Source organism: Colletotrichum gloeosporioides, assembly GCF_011800055.1.
Source record: "Colletotrichum gloeosporioides strain Lc1 chromosome Unknown consensus_47, whole genome shotgun sequence".
Taxonomy (NCBI): Eukaryota; Fungi; Ascomycota; class Sordariomycetes; order Glomerellales; family Glomerellaceae; genus Colletotrichum; species Colletotrichum gloeosporioides.
In genome coordinates, this window is record NW_025544692.1 from 250,714 (window position 1) to 268,166 (window position 17,453).

The 17,453-nt window shown below is 22.1% G+C and overlaps 2 protein-coding genes across 2 annotated transcripts; one reads left to right on the plus strand and one right to left on the minus strand.

Annotated features, from left to right (window-relative positions):
* Positions 1-16,106: 16,106 nt before the first annotated feature.
* On the plus strand, positions 16,107-16,907 carry GCG54_00005792 (putative acetyltransferase C18B11.09c; the record flags this gene model as incomplete). The annotated part of the gene is made up of 3 exons (XM_045405808.1): positions 16,107-16,207; positions 16,259-16,495; positions 16,547-16,907. 3 exons carry the CDS (start codon positions 16,107-16,109, stop codon positions 16,905-16,907), a joined length of 699 nt encoding a protein of 232 aa, XP_045264206.1.
* Positions 16,908-17,007: 100 nt separating this feature from the next.
* GCG54_00005793 (uncharacterized protein) lies at positions 17,008-17,418 on the minus strand (the record flags this gene model as incomplete). Its single annotated transcript, XM_045405809.1, has 1 exon — positions 17,008-17,418. One exon carries the CDS (start codon positions 17,416-17,418, stop codon positions 17,008-17,010), a length of 411 nt encoding a protein of 136 aa, XP_045264207.1.
* Positions 17,419-17,453: the final 35 nt, after the last annotated feature.

Sequence of the window (17,453 nt, forward strand, 5' to 3'; positions counted from 1 at the left end):
TTTAAGTATTACTATACTAAAAGAAAATTTAATTAATACCTTTTTAACCTCTATTTTCTTAAAATAAAAAGTAATAGCTTAGATACTTAAAATTAAAGATTAACTAAACTTATAGAAGTCTAAAAAACTTTAAAAAGAAGAGTATCTAATTAGATAGAAGAAAGTAAATAAGGTTCTATATAAACTTAATTAGTCCTCCTTATTAGCTTACTATTTACTTATTTAAAATTATTATATATTACTTTATTATAAGCTATTATAATAATAACCTAAGAGTAACTAAGATAAAGTAAACCTATTTTACTCTTACTTCTAAAGCTAAAATTATAAGGGTAATAAGATTTATTTTACTCCTCTTATAAACCTTAAAAAGAATAAAATTAATTAATCTATTCTAAGAAACTTCTCTTTACTTAAACTTATTAGAAGGTTTCTAATAATATATTAACTAATAAGGGGAAGTACTAAAAAGCTTAAAAATTTAAAATCTAAGTTATATTTATATATAGAAATATTAAGATCTAACTTTCTTAAATTATAAACTATTATAAGTATAAAAGTATAAGAAGTTAAAAAGGAAAAAAAAAAAATATTATAACTATATTAACTTTTTAAAAATAAGAGAGGAGAATATTTTCTAAGCTTAACTAAGAGTATTTCTCCCTTTTAAGAATAATTCTATACTAACTCTATAGAAAGGAAGATATATATATTTCTTCTATTACTCCTCCTCTATATTCTTAAGTAATAAATAAATAATTAGAGTAAAATACTCCTTTTAAAGTCTATAATTAGTATTATAGTTTTCTTATAGATTTTATTAAATTTTAAATTTAATTTATAAAAGAGGAGTATTATAGAATAAAGTTATAAAAAATACTACTAATAATAACTAAACTTCTCTTATAAAGAGAAGAAAAAAAAACCTAAAGTATAAAATAATTTTACTATTAAAATAATAGAAAAGAAGAAAGATAATAAATATAAATATACTTTCTAGATAAGAGAGAAAAATAAAAATAAAAATAATAATAAAAATATCTTTTTCTTTCTTTATCCTTTCCCTTACTTTTAATTATCCTTTTAAACCTATATTATAAGAATTCTTTTATTACTCCTTCTATTAATAAATTATTAACTTTACTTAAGTTTTATATAATCTTTTTATTTTAGCCTTCTTTAGAAAAGCTTTCTTCTACTTCTTCTTCTATTAATTTACTTATATCTTCTTTAGAATAATATTACTAAACTCTAAAGTTCTAAAAACTTTAACTTTAGTTTAAGATAAATAATTTAGATTAGAAATAATAAATAATAAAGTTAACTTAATTATTAGTAATATTTTAATAAGTCCTTTTATAAGTCCTTCTTTTTATTAACCTTAATAAGAGAGATCCCCCTTAATCTTAAATTTAAATTAAAGTTCTAAAGTAATTATAGAAACTAAAGTCTTTAAAATAATAATCTCTAAAAGTAATACCTCTAGTATAAATATAATACCTAAAGAGAATTCTTTAAAAGATAAAATAATATAAAACTATTTAAACTCTATTAAATCTTATTAAAAAGCTTCTAGAATATATAACTTAAAACTCTAAAAGTTTAAAATACTATAACTTAAAATAACTAAAGTACTATTTTTTATTAGAAATAATATTCTAAACTTTCTTAAAAGTTATAAAGCTATAGTAGAAGTAGTAGAGATAACTAATATTTTAAAAATATTAAGTATTATTTTCTATATAGATATACCTTTCTAAACTAATAATTAAATAAAATTTAGTAAGAAAGCTTAGTTATAAGTAAAAATATACTTTATTTAGTACTATAAAGCTATAAATAAGGATTATTAAGAACTTCTAAATAACTAAATTAATTAGATTATTTCTATAACTCTAATAATAGATAATTTAGACTATAAAGTAGTAATATAGTTTCTATAAAAAATTAATAATATCTAAACTAAAACTATAAGATATAACCTTAATATTATAACTAGTTTTTAAATTATCTAAGTAATTATATTAAGATTTAATTAATTAGCTTTAGATAAAATAGCCCTACTTATAAGAACTAATATTTATAAATTATTTAAAAAAAGAGATTTTAATAAGTTTAAAGTTAATTTAATAAATTAGTTTAGTTTTAAAGCTATTTAGAAGTAAACCCTCTAAATTACTACCCCTATTTATACCTTATTTTCTTTACCTCTAAAAGTATTAAGAGGGGAAGCTTCCCCCCCTTTATAAACTAAGAGAAGTAGAACTAAACCTAACTAAAATATTAAAAGCCTCTAAAATTAGCTTTTAAACTAATAACTCTCTAACTTAGTAAAAATAATAAATAACTAGAAAATCTCTATTAAAAGGATTATTTATTCTTCTCTAGTTATAGAAAACTACTATTTAGCTTTAATTTATTCTATTAAAATTAATAAAGAAAATCCTAAGCTTTTCCCTTATAGCTTATATAGTTAATATTAATATATAAGCTATATAGATTATAACTTTAAGGAAGGCTATTATTCTTAAAAGATAGCTAATAAAAGAAGTAACTTAATCTAATACTTCTAAAGATACTATTCTTATAGATTATAAAATAATAAGTTTTTTATCCTTTAGATAATTATTACCTTATTATAATAAGATAGTAAACTTAACTAAGAAGCTATTATTACTTACTTTAAGAATTAAGATAGCTATAAAGCTATAAAAGTTTAAGCTACTAAGATTCTTAAGTAAAATATTAACTAACCTTAATTTATACTTATAGGAGTCCTATAGGATTATAATAACTTTAACTTAATTAAAGTTTCTTATAGGTTTATAGAAGAAGGAAGTATTATATTAAATAATAAAGTATCTAGTTAAGCCTCTATTTTCTAAGTTTTAGCTATTAGTAAATAAAAATATAAGGATTTAGTCTAATCTTCTTACCTATATAACTTAATATAACCTAATAGTTTAACTAAAAATAGTTTATTTAATTTTATAATATCTAAACTTATAATTACTTAGTTAAAAATATATAAAACTAACTTATTTCTATAGAAAAAGCTAAAACTACTAAATCTTAGAAAAATTAAAAAGAAAGCTCTAAAATCTCCTTCTAAGAAGGTCTATTTCACTATATAAGATATTAAAAATACTCTAACTATTTTAAAAAAGCCTTCTTCTTTATAATCTTACTCTAAAAATTATTTAAACTTATTAGAAAAGTTAATTATAGAGAAGAACTCAATTTTTAACTAAGAAAAATAAAAAAAAAATTTAGATATTAAAATAGAAGAAAAAAGTTTTTCTAATTAAACCTCTATTTCTATTAATACTCTAAAACTAAAAAGAACTATTAAGATAGAAAGAGAAGTAATACTTAGTAAAGTTATTAAAATTCCTTTTTTAAAACCTATCTTAAAACTATCTTTTCTAAAAAATAATTTCTAGTTAACTATATTCCTTAATAGTAAAAATTAAAAATCTATTAAAAATAAAGAACTTATTAATAAATTTATCTTATATAAGCTTTATAGTTTAGTTAATTTATTAGTTAAAAAAGTCTATAAAATTTAACTAAAGTATAGAGAAGAGTTTATTAGAAAGATATATATTTTTATAAATAATCTAAAAGGAGTTATCTATATATATATTCCTATTAACTTTACTAACTTTACTAAAACTTTAAAAGAAAGAACTTAATAAACTAACTAGGTTTCTAAATATAATAAAATTATTTAAACTTAAGACTATCTAAAGATCTTTTTAATTAAAACTATTATCTTTATAACTATAAACTAAATAGCTCCTATAATTATTATATTATAACTTATTCTAAAAATCTCTATTAATAGTAAGTACCTTAATAACTACTTACCTATATAAAGTATAATTAATACTAATATAAAATCTAATCTTATAAGTTACTAATATATCTTAAACTATAATATTCTAATTTCTACTACTACCTTAATAATAAAAATAATAACTAAAAGTAACTTAAAGCTATACTTTATTAAGGTATACTATATACTTATTTAGACTAATAATTATAAGATTATAATAACTATAATAATAGTAAACCTTAAAACTATTAATTATAACTTACTCTTTAAACTTCTATTTACTATTTCTACTAAGTTTACTTTTAAATATTTAAAATACTTTATTACTACTATAATAAAGGTAAAAGATTATAGAAGTAGTAAATTCTCAAAGATTAATATTTTAATTAGCTTTATATAATTAGATTCTTTATATTAGATTTAGTACTATTTCCCTAAATAGGAAAACTATATAAAAGATATCTATAATACCTCTAAGGCTACTAAAGGCTAACTTAAAACTAATTAAGACTTTAATAATATATATAATAAAGTTTAAACCTACTATATTAATACTATAATAAATTATAAAAAAGAGTACTTCCTTATTTAAAAAAGGAAAGAAATTAACTTTCTTAAATAAGAAGAAGCTATTTCTAAGACTAATTAATACTTTACTTTAATCTTATTTTTAATTATACTTAATATATTAAGAACTATTACTAAAGTAGTAGTTACTTTAATTATAGAAACTATTTAAGCTTACCTTCTTAGGAATATTAAAAACTAGTAAAATCTTCTTAAAATCTTAAAAGATTAAGTATTCTTTAAGTTAATTAGGAAAGATTATAAACTTAACTAAAGTTTTATTAATATCTATATAATATATAAATATAAAGATAAGAAGGTTTATCTAATTAATAATCTACCCTTAGATAGGTTTATTCCTAATAGTTAGAAAAACTAAAAGAAGATCTTAATTTAAGAAGTAGAGGGCTATTATTAGTTTTCTAACTCTCTTTTTACTAGCTATATATATCTATAATTTATATAGTTTAACTAAAGGACTTATTTTACTTTAAAGAGGTTTTTAAAACTTAAAGTTATATAGCTATATCTTTTACTAAGAGAGATTAAGTTACTTAAATATATCTTTATAAATTAAGAAGGGGTATTAATATAGAATTTTATAGAATATAGCTATATTAATCTTTATATAGCCCTACTATAAAAGATTAAGACTATCCTATATATTACTTAATAAGAGAAAGGAATTCCTATTCTAAAAGCCTTATAAAGTAAGGTTATTAATATACTTAGATTATAAGTTATTTAAGGAGTTTTAGAAGAATCCTATAGATTATATAAGAACTTCTAATTCCTTATTACTAAGAAAGATAGTAATATAAAGCTAATTAACTTATATATAAAACTTAATAAGATTAGTATTAGAGATACTTTTATTCCTCTAAGTACTAATAAATTCTTAGAAAACTTTACTAACTATAAGATTATAAACCTTTTAGATTTATTTTCTAGATATAATTAAGTTTTACTTAATAAGTTAAATTAAGACCTAACTATATTTATTATACTTTTAGGGCTATTTAAAATATATACCCTTCTTTAAGGGGTAACTAATTTAGTTACTTAGTTTATAAAGGTTATAATAAGAATTCTATATAACCTAATTCTAAGTATTTACTAACCTTTCCTTAATAATATCCCTATTAGAAGACCTAAAATAATATATAATAATAACTATATAGTTAAGCTTCTAAGGGTATATTTATATATTTTTAAGTACTTTATAAACCTAGATATAGTACTTTAAAACCTTAAGCTTATTAATACTATAATTTCTCTTAAAAAATCTTAGATTTACTAGCCTACTATTAACCTCCTTAATTATATAGTAAGTAGTAGGGGATATAAGCTTAACTAAAATAAAGTTATTAAGATCTTTAAATAAGAAAAATATAATAATATTATAGTAATTAAAAGTCTTCTTAGTATTATTAGTTTCTATTAAGTATAGATTAAGGATTATAAAACTATTTTTACCCTACTAGTAAGACTTTTTTAAAAAGGAGTACTTTTTAAGTAGGGGCTAGAATAGTAACTAGTTATAGAAACCTTTAAGTTCTACTTAATTAGCTCTCTATTACTTTAACCTATTAATTATAAAGAAAAAGCTAGTAAAATCTATCTATCTATTAATATAAGTACTAAAGGATAGAGAGCTATACTTAAGTAATATTATTAAAATAAGAGATATATTACTAGATATAAAAATAGAATCTAAATAGGTATTACTCTTAACTATAATATAGAGAAGTTTAAACTTTAATTAGTTTTATTTACTCTTAAGAGACTTAAGAACTACTTATATAGTATATAATTCACTTTTAAAACTAATATAAAAGTCTTTATAGATTAAATTAATAATACTATTTTAGATTTACTTAAAGTAGTTCTAATATAATAGATTACTTAGATTAAGATATTTAATTTTAATATTTATTATATACTTAGTATAAAGAATAAGGTAGTAGATAGTTTTTTATATAAACTAATAGGGGAATTTAATATCTAAGAAGTTAAGTAAGAAGAAGACCTAAATAAAATAATTAATAACTCTATCTATATACTTAAGGCTAAAGAAGACTTTAGACTTAAGGCTAATAATCTATTAAACTTTAAATAAACTTAATCTTAATATTTATAATAAATTGCTAAATACTTAGCTTTATTATTATACTTAAGAACTATTTCTTAGATTAATTTTAAGAAATTTAAACTATATATAGTAAAGTATATATTTTAAGATAGTTTTCTTTTTTAAAAAGGAATAAAGTTAAACTTTATACTATAATAAGTAATAAATAATAAGGATAAATAAAAGAAGTTAATTTAGTATATATATATTAAAGGAAGGTATTAAGGTTAAGATATAATATATACTAAACTTTAAGAATAGTATACCTAAGAAAATATATATTAGATAATAAGCGATAAGATAAAGGGCTATCTACTCTATATATAAGCTTAATTAAGATATTTTAAAGACTTTTATACTTTTTCTATACCCCTAAGGATTCTATTTTAGTATATCTATATTAATATCTAAAAAATTAGTAATTACTTTTTAACTAAGACTTATAATATACTTACTAGCTATATAAAAGCTTATTAACTTCTTAAGAATATTAACTTAAGGATAATAGCTAAGTTTATCTAAGAAGATATAATTTACTATTATAGAATTTATAGACTTCTTATAATTAATAGAGGATTAAAAAATAAAGAGTTTATTAAGAAACTTAATTAAACTTATAGGGGATAATATCTTATTATCTTAGTATATAATTTAAAAGCTAATAGATTTATTGAAAAGGGATATTAACCTCTTATTTATACCTTTATAACTTAATTAGACTTTAGTAGAAAGAACTAGATTTTAGTCTTTTATATAGCTTTTTTTACTAACTAAATATTAGTTAGATCCTCTATAAAGTACTCTCTTTTTTATTTTATCTATAGTTATAACTTAATTACTTTAATTAAGACTAAAAGTATTACTTAGTAAGTATTAAACTAATTAAAAGTTAGAGATATTAAAACTAAACTCCTTTTATATATAAGAACTTTTAAATAACTTAATTCTAATTAGTAAATAGCTTTTAAATATATTATAAAGTAGTATTATTAAGTTATAGAGGATTATAACTAAAGAAATAAATATAGAATATAATATAAGGAGCTATAAGTTAGAAATATTATTTTTATCTATAATATAAGATTATCTATTAATAAAAGCTCTTTTAGTAAACTTAGTATATATTAGTTAAGCCCCTTTTATATTTAATAAATATCCCCTTAAACTTTATTCTATTTACTTAAAACCTTTATTAGAATTTTAATTAAGTAGATAGTAACTAGTAATTACTTAAAGAAATTTATAGTAAATAAGGATAGCTATCTAAATAATATCTCTAAAATAGAAGTCTAATTAGACCTTAAATAAGCCCTTAATAAGGTCTTTCTTACTATAAACTAACTTAATCTTAATACCTCTAGCTTAGTAGAGATCTTAGACCTTAATAAGTTATCTATATTAGAAGAAGTAGAGATTAATAATTTTAATATTGTAAAAGTATAAATTAAATAATTATAAGAATAAAATAAAACACTATAAACTAAAGTTAATACTTAGTAGAAAAAGAATAAAATAGTAGTAGGTATTTTTATAAAGAATAAAAAGTTTAATAATTAGTATAAGGATATAGAGGAACTAAAGGATAGCTAAGTCTATAAAAATTATTTATTTTTTATCTATTTTTAGTAAGTAAAATATTATTTTATTTACCTATTTTTAGTTACCTCTATATTATAATATATATTAATTATATATTATATTGCTTCTTTTACTATTAATATATAAGGTTATAAAAGAAGGGGGGATATATAATAATAAAAACTAATAAATATTAAAAAGACTAAAAAATATTAAAAAACTTAAAAGAAACTAATACTACTCTCTAAAAATTTAAACTTAAACTAGACTAATTACTTCTCTAAGTATAATAAATAATAGCCTCCTTCTTCTTCTTCTTATCCTTATATTTTAACTTTATTTTTATTATTAAAAAACTAATTTATTTATAAAAGTCTTTATTAAGGATCTTATAGGAAACTACTTAGGAATATTATTATAATTTAAATTTATACTTTAGAACTAATTTAGTAAATTAGTTAATTAATAGTTTATATATTAGTATAATAGTCTTACCTCTAGGATATTTATATTTAGAATAAAGTATTATATTAATACTTCTACCTTCTTTATAAGAGGTACTATTAGGAATACTTTTCTTCTTATTACCTTTCTTAATATACTTAATCTAGCTAATAGTTTCTTAGTTATAGTTAAGCTTATATAAGTATAAAGAGCCCTTTTTATAGTAAATATAATTAAAATAAGCCTTTTCCTATTTAGTTTAGTAAGAAATATACTCCTAGAAAGGAATAAATATAGTAATTTAGTAACTACTCTATTTAGCCTTAAAAGATATCTTTACTTAGTACTTAAAGTATTTATTATATAGAAAGAGATTTTAGGTACTATATATATAAATTAGTAAAGTTTTAATTACTTCTAACCTATCTATCTTCTAATATAGCTATCCCTAGGGGTTAATATAACCTTCTATAATATAAACCTCTCTTATATAAAATAGAAACCTATTTAGTACTTCTCCCTTATTAATTAGCTCTATATATATTATTAAGAACTTAGTAAGTAAATATTAAAACCTTAGAGTAACTCTTTTAACTCTTTTATTAATAGTAATCTTATAGATAAAGCTTATTTTATATTAAACCTAACTAATAGGACCTTTAATAGGAGTCTAAAAAAGAGAAAGAGAAGCCTATATATAGTTCCTTCCTTATCCTTATGATTTATAGAAGCTAGTATAAGAGAGAAGGGGAAGGGCTTATATACTTAGTTTAGAGTAGTAATATAAAAGTAACTTATATTAATTTTAATATCTATAATTATATTACTTAGAAGTAGTTTAGTTATTATTATAAAGCATTAACTAAGCTAGGGATTATAAAAGATAATATATTAAGAGGAAGAAAGGAGAGATATAGTTAGGTAGAAAAGATATACCTTTTTATATCTAACTAGAGGGGTAGTTAATACTAAAAACAGTAGTTATAATAACCTAAAAACTTATTTACTATATTAACCTATTAATAAGATAAAAAAGAATAATTTAAAGAGCTTTTTACTATAAAACTAAGATTAACTAAACTAAAAAGAATATAATTATTTAGGTTTTAATAGTAAGAGCGAAGTAGGTATATTAATTAAAATATTACTATTTATAAAAAGGAGGCCTTTAACTTTATATATCTTATAATTAAACTATAAAAAACCTCACCTCTTTTATAGTTATAAGTAATTAATTTTCTATTTAAAATATATAATTATAAGCCTAACTAAGTAGTTTATAATTATATCCTTTTTTCCCTTATTACTAAATTATATTAGTTACTATTCCTTTTTTAACTTATTATTTTTAGTACCTAACTTCACTTTTATCTAATTACTAGCTATATCTAGTAATTACTAAAAATTTACCTTTAAAAAAGACTATTTTATATACCTAACTAGCTTCTTCTTTATTTAAAAATTATATTTTTAGAAGGAGTATTAGCTACTAATATTAAATTCACTTTAATAATACTTATAAAAGGGGGTATTTTAACCTACTAACCTTTTACTAAATATCTTTATATATTTATATATATAATAACTACTCTACCTTAATAAGTATTTTTATATTTAATTACTATTTTAACTAAGCCTAACTATTATTTATATAACCTAAAAATTATACCTTTTTTCTTCTTATTTATTTCTACTAACTTTTAATAAAAATTATTAGTATTATAATTAACCTCCCCTTACCTACTATAAATCTACTTTCTTAACTCTTCCTTTCTTTTTAAAATATCTAATTACTATAACTTAGATAAGTAGTAATATAAGCCTATTTATTTAATTTTATATACTTACTACTTAATAATTTTTCTTTTAGACTATTATAAAACTTTATATAATATCTTATTAAATTACTCTTATTACCCCTTAATCTCTCTCCTCTAGAGACTATAATTTTAAATCCTAAAAGGCTTATAAAACTATATAGGATATTAATTAGATTAATAGAATTAAGTAAAAACTTATAATTTATATTATATACCTTTATAAAACCTAATTAGTTTCTTAAGGTAAGACTCTATAAGTAGTAGATATAGCTATTTTACCCCTATAAGGAGAATAACCTCTTTAGTCTCTTAATTCCTATTTTAACTACCTTAGTATAGTAAATACTAAGCTAAATAAAACTAAATATATTTAGCCTATATAATCTAATAAAAAACTCCTTAAGATTATCTTTAAGATAGTAAAGCCTATTAAGTCCCTTATTATACCTTATAAACCTTATAGAGTACTTAAATTTAGTTAAGATAGATCCTTCTTAATACCTAAATAGATATAAATTAATAATAACCTTACTAATATAACTTTAATTAGATATTAATAAGGTAGATTCTCTTATAATAATAGTAAAAACTTAATTTAGGGAGTTTAAGAATAAGGTATATAGGTAAAGGTCCTTTCTAACCTCTATAATATATTTAGGTTCTTATATTAAAGTAATCCTCTCTTAAAAAGCTATATTAAGGTAACTTATAACCTAATTATTAGAAATATAATTAAAGAATAATATATAAAGGTTCTTATTATTTAGGTCTCTTTTTATAATAACCTTAAAGTAAAGTATTATAGAGTTCTAGCTAATAAGCTTACTTTATATAATTTTATTATCTTTTTATAATATAATAGTAGAGAAAAGTATATAAGCTTAATTATTAATTAAAGAAATAACTTATACCTCTATTTAAATAGTATATAAGATATTACTAATAATAATAACTTAAATAAGTTAGAGACCTCTTTTAAAACTATAGTTAAGCTAGTTTATAATTAGTATAGAATCTATAAAGTACTAATAGAAACTTAAAAGCTTATTAATTATACTTTCTTTATTATCTTATAACTCTAAATTAAATTAAAAGAGGATTTATAGAAATATAACCTCTATATTATAAACTTTATTAGATATATTATCTAATAAGGTATCTTTAGTATAAAAGCTTTATATTTAGAAACTACTACTAAAGCTTAAGAAATTAATCTAAATCTTTATAAAAACCTTTTTAACTACTAAATTAGGCTTATTACTAAAGAATTTAGTCCTTATACCTTATTTAAAAACTTAAAGCTAAAACCTAAAATTAGATTTAAAAACTAATTAAAGGCTTTAAAAGGAAAAGGGTAAGAAGAATAATAAGAAAATAAGGGAAATATAAGTTTTAGAGAGGTTATACCTAACTAGATATTAGTTATTTAAGAGTTAATTAGAGTTAAAATAGAAGACTTAATCCCTCTAAAGGAAACTAATAGAATAAAAAATATAATCTATAATAATAACTTTAATCTTATAACCTTTATTATTACTATAAAATAAGAAAAGTCTACTTTAGAGAAGTATTAAATAAAGTTAAAGATATATAGGTTAAAATAGAGAATAAGTAAAGGGAACTCTACTATATAAAGATTAAGAGAAGAGTTAAAAAACTTAAGTTATTTAAAATAAATAGACTTAATAACTTAACTCTAAAGTAATTTCTTATTACTTAAGATAACCTAATTAAAGATATAGTTTAAGCTATATAACCTTAAGATACCTTCTTAATCCTAATTATACTAAAAGGATAAATAGTACTTAATATATAATAAGTTAAAGAAATCTAAAAAGAAGATTATAATTAAACTTATATTAAAAAGAATTAATAGAGAGACTAACTATTAACTAAGATAATAAAAGGTATAAGTTAAGGGCTAGAAAATAAATTAAATATATAAAATAAGGTTAATTAAGTCTTCCTCTCTTTAATATATAAAAAACTTAGGGGATATATAGAAGGGGGTAGAGAACTTAGAATTTTTAGTAATTTTAACTTAAAAGTAAGAAGTTAGATAAGTAGCTTTATAAGTATTAAGTGTTATTATAGAAGGAAATAACTTATATAAATAAATAGAGGTTTAATTAGCTTATAATAAAAAAGACTAAGTAGATAAATAAAAAATATATTTATTTTTATACTTTTTCTATTTTTTTCTTAATAATTTTAGTAACTATCCCTCTAGAAGAACTTTTAAGACTTTTTAGTTTAGTCTATAGAATAAATTTAGTAATTCTTACCTTTTAAAAATTAAATAAAGATAAGTATTTTTAAACCTTTTTAACCTTAGTTAGCTCTACTTTTATCCTCCTTCTTAATCTCTATTATACCTCCTTAATTATTTAAAATAAAGATAGAGTAAAATATTATAAAAATAATACTATTAAACTTCTTCTTAGTAGTTTATTTTCTCCTATAAAATTATATAACCTAAAGTATAATAAGAGTAGAAAATATAGATAAAATATAAGTTAGTTAGGCTTATATTTATATATTTACTTTTATATCTCTTATAGTTATCTAGAAAATTAATATATAAGTGTTTAGGTATTTTTAGGAGGTTTTCGCTTAGAGTGGAGTACTTAGTATAATTAATAAGTTTTCTCCCTTACCTTATTATAATATCAGCTAATATCTTAATTATTTTATTAGTATCACTCTATTATTAATACCTTATAATATTACTACTTAACTATATACTACCTTAACTATTAGTAATATATTAAGTACTAACTTAAGTATAAGAGACTCTCTATAAGCCTTACCTTAAGCTAAATAGAAGAATAAGACCTTCTTTAATACTAAATTAATCTTAAAGAAGAGGTTTTATAGTTATACTTCTTAGATTAGAAATAAAGGCTTCTTTATTTATAAGCTTCTACTTAATAACTAACTTAATATACTACTTATAATACCTACTTATTCTTATACTAATACTCTATAAAGGTAATATATATTAGGTCTACTACTATTATAATAAAGCTAGTAGTATTAATAAACCCTTTAATACTTCTACTATAATTACTACTATTAACTATCTTAAGATAATATACTATATTAAGTAGGGAAGTTCTAAAGTTAGAGGTAACTTTAATAATATAAGCCTACTTCTAAAGTATTATTACTCTATTATAATTACTATATCTAAGTTAAAAGTCTATTAGATTAAAGAGCTTATTATAAGTTACTTTATTAATATAAATAACCTATTTATAATATTTAGTAATTAATATATTTAGTATATCCTCTATCTATTTAATTATAATATTAGTAACTAAGTTTATTAGTTTAGAGAGAATATAAAGCTTTAATTTAATTACTTATATATATCTAAGATAGTATAGATTAAGTAGGAGATATAGGATACCTTTAGCTAAATATATCTATTATTTAACTTATAGACTTCCCTTAATTAATATATAATTATTACTATCTTTAGCTACTTTATTAATAAATTAGGTAAGTAGATATAATACCTCTTAGCCCTCTATTATTAATTTAGTACCTACTTAGGTGTTAATATTACTCCTACCTTATATATAGTTATTAATAACTTCAGAATATTTAATTAAGTTAGACTTATAGTTTATAATAATACTATAAATAATAATACTTATATTAAAGTACTCTACTTATCTATCTTATTATTATATAATAAAAAAGATACTATCTATTAATAGATTTAATATTATAGTTATATCCTTAATCTAGTTAGTTAAGCTATTATCTATAGTATTAATTAAGATATTTTTAAGGATTAATCTAAACGTCTTATTAATATTAGTAATTTAGAGGTAAATATAGTACTTTAGAGGAGTAAGAGATCTATTAGTAAATTCTATAATATTATTAAGTATATTAGATTATTACTTTAATATATAGAGAAGTTTTTAGAGTTTAGTAATAAAGTTAATAATTAATCTAATATATTTATAATCTTTAAAGAGTTATCCTAAAAGCTTAACTTAATACTAAATAATACTATAAAATAGAACTTAATATATATAATAATCTAAGAAGCCCTACTTAAATATAGCTAAATTAATACCTTTATATATAATAATAAGCTTTTTTATAACTTAGTAAACTATCTCCCTAATAAGGATTACCTTTCTAATAAGGATTAATATATCCTTATTAAGCTTAATAATATTCTTAAGCCTCTCTATAGATAGACTAAGTAATATAAAAGTTAAGGTAAAGGTAATAGGTATAACTAACTTTAGGAGGTTCTTATAAATATAAAATACTTCTTAAATAAGTTAGAAAATTAATAGAAGTTATATAATATCTTTATTAATAAAAAGATTAATTAAATAGCTTTATAGAGTTAATTATTATAATTAACTTAATATATAAAGTTATTATAGTAATCTTTATATTAATTAGTAGTATCCTTATAAACCTTATTAATTAATAGTATCCCTACTTATACTTACTCTAAATATAAGTCTTAAAGCCCTTAAAGTGAAGTTAATTTTAACTCTAATATCTACTTATATATCTCTATTATTAATAGTTAGAAAGTACTTAATAAGTATTATACTAAGCTTAGAGAGTTATCTATTTATACTACTATTATGATTTTATACTTTAGATAAGGCTTATAATAGCTTAAGTAGTATTAAGATATACTAGAAATAAGTTTTTAAGTTATTAATACTAAGTAAGGTTTTTATAAATACTAGGAATAATAGTATTATAAAGTAGCTCCTATTTTAATACCTCTAATACCCCTAGAGGGTTCTTTTATATTAATCTTAATAGTATTATACTATAAAAACTCTAAATATAGTTAATAATTAGCTAATAAGACCTAAGAAGCTATTAATAATAGGGCTTTTAAACTAAATTAATATTATTATTTATTAATTATTTAGTTTATTAATAACCTTATTAAGTAGTAGATTTTATATTATTAGACCTTCTTAACTCTTAGTAAACTTATTATTAATATCTTTACTATCTTAGTAATAGTAATAAACTATAAGAAGGTATTTAGCCTTACTAAGTTTATATTAACTTTATAGAAGTTATTAATAAAGTTATCTCTACTTAAGAAGACCTAATACCTCTAGAACTAGGTTTAAAGTAGTTAAGTTACTATTAGTAGCTATATATATATAAAGAGGGGTTAATAAGGTTAATATAACCTTAAATTACTATATAGTATATATATTTAACCCCTAGAGACCTTATAATAATATCACTAACTTCCTAATTAGGTAATTTTATATTAAATCTAATAAGTTAAGTTTAAATCTATTAATTAGTTAAGTTTGTTATGATCTTTAAGTTAAATAGTTAAGTTGAAGCCTCAGATTTAACTTGTTTAATTAGTATGTAGCGCTGCTGTTAAGCATCAACTTTAGAGTGAGCCAGACAAAGGATATCACGCAATGAGTTCAACTAGCTATCGTCGTTGATCAAACCCCAACATGAAGACACATTCCGCGCCCGTGTGCGTCTGAGCGGGGCATATCCCTGGTTGGACTGATAGCATAGCGGGGTAAAAGCTTGTGGTCGAATATTTCCAGATTCGGAAATGTTCCTTTGTCCTCTTCTGGAAAAGTTGGAATAACCCCCATGTATAAAGTAGTTCCTTTTCGTTATGACATATCGATGTCAAAACAAGCCGTCGATTTCAGAAGGAACGAAAGTAACCGAACACCGGTCTATTGTCATGGCTAGAACAACGAAGAACAGCGAGATCATTCAGCTCGCCAAGCAGCTGAAGGGCACTCCCTGGTGTGAGGAATACGAGCGCATGATTTCTGGAATGTTGTGAGCATGCAACATGAACAATCAAAGTTCTTGAGATGTTGACGTAGATAGGTACAATCCGTTGCATCCCCCCCTGCTTGCGGGACGTCACCGCGCGAGATGTCTACTTTACAAGTACAACAATATGGATCCAAACTCGAAGCCTTACGACGAGCTGATGGCCACGCAGCAAGAAATGCTGAAGGACATTTTGGGAAAGGTGGGCCCGGGAACTTTTATCGAGCCACCTTTCATACCAGATTATGGATGCAACGTGGTCATTGGCGAGAATTGCTTTATCAACTTCAAGTAAGACGATTTTCTCCAAGATCAGAGCTGAAGTGTTCTAATACTGGTTAGCTGCACCATCCTTGATACCAGCCTGGTCATCATTGGTAACCGTGTTCAACTGGGCCCAAACGTGAGCATTTACAGCGCAGGGCACGAGACCAGTGTCCTTTCTCGGATTAAGTTTGTCGAGTTTGGCGATCCCGTGTACATAGAGGATGACGCGTGGATTGGTGGGGGTACAATCATCTTGCCAGGGGTCACTATTGGGAAGGGAAGCACTATTGGGGCAGGATCAATCGTGACTAAGAGCATTCCACCATACTCTGTTGCCATGGGGGCCCCCGCAAAGGTGGTCAAGAAGCTCCCAACCGTCGAAGAAGAACTGGCGGATCCGAACAATGCTTACAGAAACATGCCTGACCGGCAGTGAAATTTCAGGGAAAAGATGTATTGGGGTTACGTAGATTGATTAGCTGAAATACGACTCGCTAGCCTCCTCAAATGCAATGAAGCTCATATCAGAAAGTCTCTCAGCCGTGGCGGACAGCTTCCGCTTGAAGCTCGACGTGCATGCCCGGGACAACCAAAGCCGCAACCACTACCGACGTCCACGTTGGCGAATGACCCGGGTACTTCTCCCGGAAGACCTTAAATAGTTTGGCCTCATCTTCCGAACGAATAAAATACGCAACAATTTTATGCGCCCCCCCAAGCCCGAGTTCGACTCCAGCGTCGCGAAGAGCTGCATCGAGACAATCGCATACGGCATTAAACTCGTCTCGAATGCTGGATTTGACGAGTTCTCCTGTTGAGAGGTTGACGCCGACATGTCCGGTCGTGACAACTAGGTGACCCTGTAGAGGTATCGTGGCCGTGGTGGCAAGGGATGAGGAGCGAAGCATCTCGCCGACTGGACCTGGAAGCCATCTGTACTCTGCCATTGTGTGGATTTGTCAAAGATGGAATGAGACGATTC